This window comes from Urocitellus parryii, chromosome 2 (assembly GCF_045843805.1).
Source record: "Urocitellus parryii isolate mUroPar1 chromosome 2, mUroPar1.hap1, whole genome shotgun sequence".
NCBI classification, from domain to species: domain Eukaryota; kingdom Metazoa; phylum Chordata; class Mammalia; order Rodentia; family Sciuridae; genus Urocitellus; species Urocitellus parryii.
In genome coordinates this window covers 169528958-169539628 of record NC_135532.1, presented here as the reverse complement: position 1 = coordinate 169539628, position 10671 = coordinate 169528958, and the positions used below count along the sequence as shown (strand labels likewise).

Below are 10671 nucleotides of genomic sequence, written 5' to 3'. Positions count from 1 at the left end.
GGAGGCAGAGAAAAGTAACTGTTCTCAGAACTAAGAGCTCCCTATAAAAACAAATTTGGTAAAACTAAGAAAGGAATCTGATCTGAAGTTGAAAGCGTTGGTCCTAAACATTATTCCCAGGCAAGGAGTCATTCAGGTGGGCACAGCCCATGAGTGCGCTCTGAAATGAAAAGAAGCAGATAGAAAATTTAAATCTGCTTCCTGGCACCGGGAACAGAGCTGATATTTTAGGGAGGTGATTTCACTCAGAAGGAGTCTTGGAGCCCCCATCAGTACTAAGGGTAATGTTCTCTCATCTCCAGAAAGAAATCAAAAAAGGCTGCCCCAAAACTTACAGAGGAAAGGGACAGGAATACTTATATGGAATTTGTGCTTTAATTAAAAGTGTGTAGCATGATGGTTGCCTGAAGGTGTCTTTGAATAGTGAACAATACACTGAACTTCTTCATCATTTTGTTCAGGTTCATGGATTTCCACTCTGGAAAAATAGAAAAAAAAAAAAAGGATTGGGTGAGATTTCATGTAATACCACTTTATTTTTCTAAATTTCAGTGATAAGGCAGACAAAGGGGACCATCGTCATAACAATGAATAGAAACAAATTATTGAAGAGAGAGATGGAGACGGTGGGAGAAAAGACCCCTGGTCTACATTGTCATCATTGCCTCCTTCAACAATTACCTTGGATTTTTTTTTTCTTTTTTGGGTGGGGGTTACCAGGGATTGAACTCAGGGGCACTCAACCACTGAGCCACATCCCCAGTCCTATTTTGTATTTTTATTTAGAGACAGGGTCTCACTGAGTTGCTTAATACCTCTTGCCCTTGAGGAGGCTGGCTTTGAACTAGTGATCCTCTTGCCTCAGCCCCTCAGCCACTGGGATTACAGGCGTGCGCTATTGTGTCTGGCTGAGCTTGCATTTCTGTCTGGCCTTGTCCCTGCCCTGTGCTGATTCTCTGCTGTCTTCTCATTATAGGCTCTTCTAGACCATCTCTGAACTGCGTCTGACAAGACAGGCAGCACCTTGTACCCTGGCTCCCCAATTAGTCTTGCTGCTAGAATCACTGGATTAGTGCAGAGCACTCTGGTGGCTTCAGTGCCCTGGGGGTCATGACCCTGTCTCTCTGGCCTATGACCAGGCAGTCAGAGTCTTGCTATTCTGGAGAGCCCAATTCCTAAAAGGGATGGGAGTCCAGACAATCTGGTTATATTATGTTGTGAAAGGATTTATAATCAGGAACTTTCATGCATTCTTTCATTCATTTAACAAATACTGATTGGGCACCTACCATATGCCAGGCACTGTGCCAGGTGCTGGTGGTGCAATGATGGTCTTATCTGATAGGTCTCTGCCCTCCATAGAGTTTAATTTAGTTTTCTTCATAGAGTTTAATAAGATAATTTCACAAATAGATTAGTATAATCTGCCATTTTGAAGAAAAAGTCCAGGGATCCACATGATCTAGTTTAGGTGGACATGATCTAGTTTAGGGAAGGGTTTTAAGAAAGTGCTGCTTGAGCAAGATCTGAAGAATGAGGTGAAGCAGTGGCAGAAGAACCTTTCAAGTAGAGGGCACAGAAGATGCAAAGGCACCGAGGCTGAAGAGAACGTATTATTATTCCTCAATTCTTCTTTTATTCATCCCACATATGCAGGGCATTCACTAGCTCAGGCACTGTGCTAGGAGCTGAGTTACCATGGTGAATAAGATGCAGTCCATGCTCACCTCATCAGAACCCTGGGTATTCATTTTTACATGACCAGGACTTGACTAACCAGTCTCACTTTCCTCTCCCTCCCCATGAGCTCCTGTTTGCAGAGGTCTCAGCAGGCGCGGGCTCCAGACCATTCAAACCTTAGACCCTTGGGGGATCAGACCTCTTTCAGCAATTGCTGCAGGGTCAGGACTCACCTTTCTTTGGTCTCTTCACTCTCCATTTTGATGGTTTCTGAAAGAGACCAAAAACAACCTTAGAAATTGTATTCCTCATACTTATGAAAACAGGAAAAACTTGAAGGGATTTTAAAGTCACAGGACTCAGACATTGTGATGGCCTCATACATGAAAGAGATGGTCACCAAAATGATGCCATTACACAGTCTCAGGCAAGGAGTTCCTTGCATTCAAAAAGTGAAAGCCTTCTCTTGATCCCTGTGTCTTAAGTGCTAATGTTGGACATAGATTATTTTTTTTTCCAATTAAAGCTCTATCCTTCCTGAAATAAAAATACCACTGGGATGGTACCTTTGTTTTAGCAATCATATCGTGGTTAAAAAAAAAAAAAAAAAAAAGAGTTTCCAATCCTTTTTTTTTTTTTTTTTTTTTTTGCAAGCAAAAAGGTGAAGGAAAGGGACTTTTGAAGATGTTGATACTTAAATGGATGTTGATGCCCAGTGATGCCACCAAATAGACAGTACCCACTGTTGCATGCACAGGCCTAATGGAATTCTCTAGCCAGTCAGAACTCCTAAGCCATAATTACTATTCGTATAGACTTAGCTGCAGATGCAGTTTGGGATGATTTTCCTCTAGGTTTCCCTAATTGTTGTGTCCGTACTGTTGTCCCACTCAGAATCGCACAGTCTTAAGTGTTGTTCACTTTGGCACCCTTGGATGAATTTAGGGACCACGGAAATCCTCTCAACAATAGCCTTGTTTGTTTTGTGACTCAATTTTTACTACAAAGAGAGTCATTTGAACACTTCCTCTCATTAACAGTTTCACATGATCATCTTTATGGAGCTACATTAATGAACGGTAAAATTCAATCATTTTCAGCCTAAAGTTTGGTGAGTTTTTAAGTATGCAGTTACGTAAGCAATCAAAATCATGAAAAAATATTTTTATAAATTTCCTCTTGCCCTCTTTCAATCAATATCTTTTCCCCTAGTCATCAATGATCTGCTTAATGTCACATTAGTTCTGCTTTTTCTTGAATCTCAAGAAAAAGGATATAAATATAAATGAGATTGTATAGTATTATGCCTGGCTTCTTTACTTAGAAGAACACTTTAGAAATTCATCTGTGTTGTTGCATATTACCAGGAGCCCATTCTTTCTATAGCTTAAAATTTTTTCATTGCATGAATATGTTCATTTGTTAAATGATGGACTATCTCCTATTAATCAGTAGTAATATATAATTATATATTCTAGATATACATTCTTTATCAGATATGTATTTTGCAAATATTTATGTTTCCTCCCTGCCTGTGCTTGACTTTCTGATTTCTTTTTTAAAAATATTGGGTATTTCTTTTCTTTTTATTAACTTTTGTTTTATTTATTTATTTTTATGTGGTGCTGAGAATTGAACCCAGTACCTCGAATGTGTTAGGTGAGTGCTCTACCGCTGAGCCACAATCCCAGCCCCTTCACTTTCTGATTTCTTAACACAGTCAAAGACCAAATGTGGGCTGGGGTTGTAGCTCAGTGGTAGAGCACTCACCTAGTATGTACAAGCACTGGGTTCAATCCTCAACACAACAAAGAATGAATATATAAAATAAATATATTAAAAAAGTTGTATCTGTTAAAACAAAAAAGACCAAATGTTTTTAATTTTGATGAAGTCCAATTTATCAATTTTGTCTTTTTATGATATGATTTGTGTTTTCTGGGAACTATCTCAGAAGATTTGCCTAATCAAAGGCCACAAAGATTTTCTCCTATGTTTACTTTCAGAAGTTTTTTAATGTTAGCTCTCACATTTGCATTTATGATCTAAATCCAGTCATTTTTTTTTTTTTTGGTATGTTCACATTTCCCCATGTGGCTCTCTAATTCTCCCAATACCATCACTTCATGGGGTTACCTTGGCACCTGTATCAAATTGGTTAACCATGTGAATTTATTTTTTTACTCTGTTTTGTTCCATTGATTGATGTGTCTAGTTTTAAACAATATTACATTGTCTCAATTAATATAACTCAACAGTAGATCTTAAAATTAGGCGACATAAGTCTTTCATCTTTGTTCTTATTTTTTAGAATTCTTTTGGCCATGTAGCTTCTTTTCATTTCCATATACCTTAGAACCAGCTTTTTGATTTCTACTAAAAATTCTTTTGGGATTTTGATTGAAATTGCTTTGAATCCATTAATCAATTTGGGGACACTTGATACCTTAACAATATTTTGTCTGCTGATCCATAAATGTGGCTTCTATCTTCATTTATTTAGGTTGGCTTTCATTTTCACCAATAATACTGCTTTGTGGCTTTCAGTATACAGGTCTTATACTTGTTTCATTAAATTTATTTGTTTCAGCATATGGATTTTGTGTTTTCTTTGTTAAATTTACTCCCAAACTTTAATATTATCTGGTGCTACTGTAAATTATATTTAAACATTATTTCAGAGTTTGATTGTTCACTGTTACTATACAGAAATACAATAGATCTTGATTTTGTATCTTGACCTTTATCCTGTGACTTTGCTACACTCACTTATTAGCTCTAATAGCTTTTAAATAGATTATAGGTGCTGGGTGAGGTGGTGCATGCCTGTAATCCTAGCGGCTCGGGAGGCTGAGGCAGAAGAATCTCAAGTTCAAAGCGAGGCGCTAAGCAACTCCGTGAGACCCTGTGTCTAAATAAAATACAAAATAGGGCTGGGGATGTGGCTTAGTGGTCGAGTGCCCCTGAATTTAATCCATGGTATATTCCTCCCAGATATAGATCATAGGTGTTTTTACAAACACAGTCATGTTATCTGCCAAAAAAAAAAAAAAAAAGACAATTTTTCTTCTTCCTTTCCAATCTGTGTGCCTTTCATTGTTTGTTGTTTTAATCTTGGTGTGCTGGCCAGTTCCTCCAGTGAACAAAGGCAGTCCTTGTCTTAGTCCCAATCTCAGGGGAAAAGCAATCAGGCTTTACCAGAAAATATGATGGTAAGAGAAAAATTTTGGTAGATATCCTTGGTCAAGTTGAAGGATTCCCCTTGAATTCCTACTTTTATGAGAGTTTTTCTTCCTGTCTAAAAATTATGAATGGGTATTAATTTTGTCAAAAGCTTTGTTCTGTGTTCCTTGACGTGATCACATGGTTTTTCTTTTAGTCTGCTAATGTGGTGAATTTTATTCATTGGTTTTGAATATTCAGCTTTTCTGTGTCCCTAGAATAAGCCCTTCTTGGTTCTGGTGTAGTGTGTTTTTAATATATTGCTAGATTTGGGGTTATAATTTTGTTAAGAATTTTGACCTCTGTACTCACAGGGTTGTTTGAGTCCTCTTTTCTTGCAATGTCCTTTTCTAGTTTTGGTACCAGGACTCCCCCTACTTAAGAGCATCCTGCAGAGTAGGCAGGAAGTTGGGGGCAATCAGAGGGCTCTTCTCACCTTTTCCTTCTCTTGGGGCTACATTTTTTTTTTCTGCTGCCTGTTGTCTAAGGTCTGAAAACAGCTGTTACTTTTTTTTTTTTTTTTTTTACTGATTTCTATTTTTTCATGGCAGAAGGACAGTTCTTATAGTAGTGAATCTTTGTGGAAGAATGCAGAAGTCCATTTCTTCCACACAATTTTAAGACTTTTAATTGTTAGAAAAGTGTCTCTTGTTTCCTTGGACTTTCTTATAACCTTCATTCACTGAGATGTCCTTTGGGGCCACCCATGTAAGTGTAATCTTTGTACCCTGTGTCAGCTCTTCAGATATTTGAATCAGCACGTCTTTCTTCTTGGGTTTTTTCTCAGCTCAACATTTTCAGTTGCTTGATGCTGTGGTTTGGATGGGGTCTGTCCTCTAAAGATCCATGGGCTGGAATCCCAGTGTCCAGGGTGCGGGTCATGAGAGGTGGAGTAACGTTCAGATGTGAGGCCTCCTGGGAGGTAGTTATGCACTATCCTTGGAAGAGATTAATGCCCATCTCATGGGAGTGGATTAGGTCTCACAGAACTGGGTTGGTTGCTGCAAGAGCAGGTTGCTACAAAGCCTGCCACCTTCCCTTGGTCTCCTTTTATGCATGTGCTCTTCCATATGCACTACCTGCCTTATGTGATGCTATCTGCTTCACCAGATGTGGCTGCCAAAGCTTGAACTTTTCAGCCTCCAAAACCATGAGCCAAAATAAACTTCTTATAAAGCATCTGGTCTTGGGTATTTTGTTATAGCAACACAGAAGGAGCTAAGACATGTGAGCTCTGTCTTGTTTTACCGAACTCCCAGACACTTTATAGATCTGGGTTAGGTTCTATTATTTTCAAAGTTCCTCTTGAAAACATTGACACTTCTAAGAAAAAATAAGAGTGGTGCTTAGAGCTGAATATAATGTTTCAGATGTCTGTAGACTAACACAGAATTATTAAACTATTCTTTCATCCTATTACAAAATCATTTTTTTAAAAAGCCCCTATTTAAAAATGAAAGCAGACAATAAAAAAAATCTGTTTCTATACTTTTGGATTTGATTATCAATTTAGCATCTTGAAGGGCAAATGAGATGATATCATCAACTTTCAGTTTTTAAACTCTGTGAAGGTTTCTGTTTAAATGTTGACTAAAGGTGATGTATTTTGTAAAAGACACTTGGCCTTTAAGAAATCATTGCTAAGAGAGATGAGACTCTTCTGTTTGTTCGAGGGAGCTGGTTGTAACCCCTGCTAGTTTTGCTTAGTCCTATTATACACAGGCTTCAGCCACACAAGTCCCAAGTGGGTAAATCAATGGGGGCAACTCTGATGGACAAAGACAGTAACTCATAGTTACAGTTTCTTGTACCGTATGTGCCCTATATGACAGAGAGAGAGAGAGAGAGAGAGAGAGAGAGAGAGAGAAAGAGAAAGGAGGAGGAGGGGGGAGGGGGAAGGACGGGGAGGGGAGGGGGAGGGAAAAGGAGGGATTAGAAACCAGCTAGGGTAACCTTGGCATTTCTTTTTTATTTATTGACATGGCCTAATAAGGTAAATATGTATAGTTGAGGCATAGAAAACTAACAAACAAAATCTGGATGTGACCATTTTTTTAAAAAAAATATTTTTAGTTGTCAATGAACTCAATACCTTTATTTCGTTTATTTAATTTTATGTGGTACTGGGGATTAAACTCCAGTGCCTCACGCTAGGCAAGTGCTCTACCACTGAGCCACAACCCCAGCCCTGGATGTGACTTTTAATGCTTAGTTTGAGGATTATGTCCTCTGAGAAAAGGGTTAATGTTAGATTAGTGGGAAGTTCCATTTTTGAAGAAATTCCTACTAGTTATCAATAGGCTTTCATCTCTATGATTGGATCATGACTGTTTCCATGTCTGTTGGCAGAATTCAAATCCCTGTGACTGTATAGTTAATATCCCCATTTCCTTATTGGCTGACTGACCACTGAAGGCCATTTTCAGCCTTTACAGGTGGTCCACCCTCCTTGGCTTATGGGTTTATTTCTCCAGGTTCAAAACCTGGGGTCTCTGACTCATGTGATTAGATTGGACTTGCCTGGATAATTCAAGCTAATCTCCTCGTCTCAGGCTCAGTACCTTAATTATCAATGCACAATCCCTTTTGTCATGTAAGATAACATATTATAGGTTCAAAGGTTTAGGAGGTGGAGGTGGACATTTATGTTAGGGTCAATATTCTACTTATCACAAAGCCAATGCCAGAAGTAGCTACCTTTGTAGATATTGCCAAGGCTACAGAACTCAAATTTACAAACATCTTGTACCTACATGATGTTTGTATGTGGCATGCCTCCCTCCACGGGTATCAAGAATTCTTTTTTTTTTTTTTTTTTGGCCAAACTTGCTGGCACAGGTAATTGACTGTACAACTTTTTCCTACCAATATCTTTATCACTTTCTTGAGGGTAACATATGCATAATCGCCTCTTGTTTTCTGCCTCTGTGTGTGTGTGTGTGTGTGTGTGTGTGTATGTGTGTGTGTGAGTGTGTGTCACTAGGGAATGAACCCAAAACGCTCTACCAACTGAACCATATCCCCAATCATCTTTATTTTGAGATTTTTGAGTCAGGGTCTCACTAAGTTGCCAAGGCTGGCCTTGAACTTGGAATCCTCCTGCCTCAGCTTCCCAAGTTGCTGGGATTACAGGCCTAGGCCATTACAAGCATGCCCAGTTATGTCTTCTGCCTTTTACAAAGTGACCATTTTATGTGCACACACATAGCTTCTTTAACCCTCCTTCAATTTCTATCTTGCATACACATGCATCCTCTTTTAACTCACTTATCTAGTGTTCTAAAATTTTCTATGTATCTCACAGGGAAATATTCTTAGTCTCTTTTTCTCAATCCTTTCTTTTTTGTTTCAACTGATCATTTCAACGTGAAAGCAAATTTAGGAAATAGCTTACTCCCAAGATGAAGATTGCTTCTGCATATTTGGGTCATTCTGGAATGAAATTGAAAGAGATTGAAAGAAAGAGAAGCTCAAAACTCTCATCTTGAAAAGTCAAAACCTGGAGATGCATGAAATGTCTGTGTTCTGAATATTATACTTTCACATATTTTTTTTCATAGAAATGGCTCAGTTCACTCCATACTTTGATAGTTTGAGTGACTCTGCTATAAAGCTTTGTAGTAGTTTATTGATATTTGAAAATTATTCCTCAGTTTCCCCCTTCTTTTTAAAATTTTGTTTTTTTATGAAAGCAACTCTGTACCTGATCTTAGCCAAAAACCCCAAAGCTCTCATTATTAAGGTGTCTTCTTATTTCTTTTTTTGTTTTTAAATTAGTGCATCTCAATTATATAGAATAGGGAGTTTCATTGTGTCACATTTTTACATACATAAAAATACAATTTGATCAATTTCACTCCCCAACACCTTTTCCCCTGCCCCATGCACTCTCCCCTCCTCTCTCTCTCTCTCTCTCTCTCTCTCTCTCTCTCTCTGGTTCCCTCCCTCTTCTTTAATGGTCACCCTTCTACTTCAAGGCATGCCTTTCTCCCCTAATTTCCCCCTTTCAAAATACAGTAGAATGAGATGAATTACTGCCATCCATCTATTTCCGAAATGTCATCCATCTATTTTCCAAATAGATCTTAAAATATGTACACTGAAATCTCAAATACAATGCTGGCCAAAAGCATTACTCCTCTTGTGCTTTCTATCACAAATTACGTTACCTTCATTATCAACACCAACCAAACTACTACTGAGGCAATTACGGATATAAAGTTCAATCTTATCTCACTCAGACCAGCCCAAACCACAAATAGGCATGGAATTATTATAGAGTCAGGGACCATTTTGCCCTCATTAGACATGACAACAGAAGTCAGTGAGGAGGCTATTCCACGCTATGCGTTTTGTAGTAGCAAAGCTATTAGAAGAACCCAAGCATCCAACAAATGGGGTTGGTCAGTAAATAAATTAGGGTATAGCTACATAATGGAATATCTTGCTACTCTTTAAAATGATGCTGTAGAATGATATTTATGACATTGAAAATTGTCTTATTACATTTGGCATAACAAAGTTAGAAAACAGGTCAGATGGTATTATATTACATGTGAAAATCATCCTTATTATTATATTATCCCAATTATGAATAATAACATAGATTTATAAATAGGAAAATCTAGAAAATGCCTAAAATGGTGTCTGCATAACCATGTTTTTCTCAGGAGTGGAATTGAGGTGGTTTTTGTTTGGGGTAGACTTGATAATAGATATGTAGCACTTTGTATTCAGTAAAAAATTAATATATTGTTTGCAAGTGAATGGTGAACAACGCATCTAACTTATTTCATAGGAAGCCTAGACCTTTAGAGATGAGAAAACAAAGTCTTGTCATCTAGCAAACACTCTTGCTGGAACATGACCAAGTCCATAACCTCCACTGTTTACAATTGTTTTCATCATTTCACTTTATCAAAATTATTGTCACAATAAGGTGAGTGGTAGTGAGGGAGGTAAAGCAAGTAATAGTCAGATTTGGCTAGAAACCCAAAGTGCATGTTTAGACTTCAGTTCAAAATGCTGCCTTCTCTAAAAGTTCAGGGCAACATCATCAGCCTGCAGAGTCCTATGGATCCTCCACACCCCAAGGGAAAACCTTTTCCTCCAACAATTCACTGACTTTTTGGCCAGTCTGGGCTCAGCCAATGAGCTCCAGAGGCAGCTGATGGGGAAGCAGCTGCAAGGTGGCATCTGCAGAGATGACAAATACTCACTAATCACCTTCAGAAGAGCCGGCAGTCTGCTGGTGCTGCTGCCTCCGCCGCCGCTTCTGCTTTTTTAGACACAACACCACCACAAATATGATGCTCGAGATGATCAAGAGTCCAAAGGCAGCCAAGTATGTTTGGTCTTTACGAGCCAAGGAGTCCGTCGGAAGAACTAGAAATGACCACACATTGCAATCAGCCAGCAACTCTTTTATAAAAGGATTATATTCGCTGCTGTTTTCTTTATGTGCTTGCCAGCATTTCCCCAGGACTCGAGTGCCCAGGGAGCCAGAGGAGCCAGGAATCTACAATATGAGGCCATAGGAAGCATCAGGCTCAGGGCCTTGGTAGCTACCTAAGAATCGGGCCAGCATCTCTGAGCTTGGTCTGAGCAGCCTTCCCCTCCCCAAGGTGGGGATGACACCCGGGGCATGATACAGGGATCTGGGTAAAATATTTGTGCTGAGGCCCTGATTGCATTCATTCAGACAGTGCCCTGCTCCCCCAGTCCCTTGTCATGATCCCCCTGTCCACTGGCATCTCTACATCAGGTTCT

General features: G+C 38.9%; 1 protein-coding gene across 1 annotated transcript in view; it reads right to left on the bottom strand.

The window, feature by feature from the left end:
• Nucleotides 1-378: 378 nt before the first annotated feature.
• Nucleotides 379-10671, bottom strand: part of Cd86 (CD86 molecule) — a 29097-nt gene continuing 18804 nt past the window's right edge. The window contains exons 4-6 of the mRNA XM_026395250.2: nucleotides 10129-10287; nucleotides 1914-1950; nucleotides 379-478 (exon numbers count right to left, since the gene is read on the bottom strand). Of these exons, the coding sequence (XP_026251035.2) occupies nucleotides 379-478; nucleotides 1914-1950; nucleotides 10129-10287 (296 nt within the window). The remainder of the gene's footprint in view (nucleotides 479-1913; nucleotides 1951-10128; nucleotides 10288-10671) is intronic.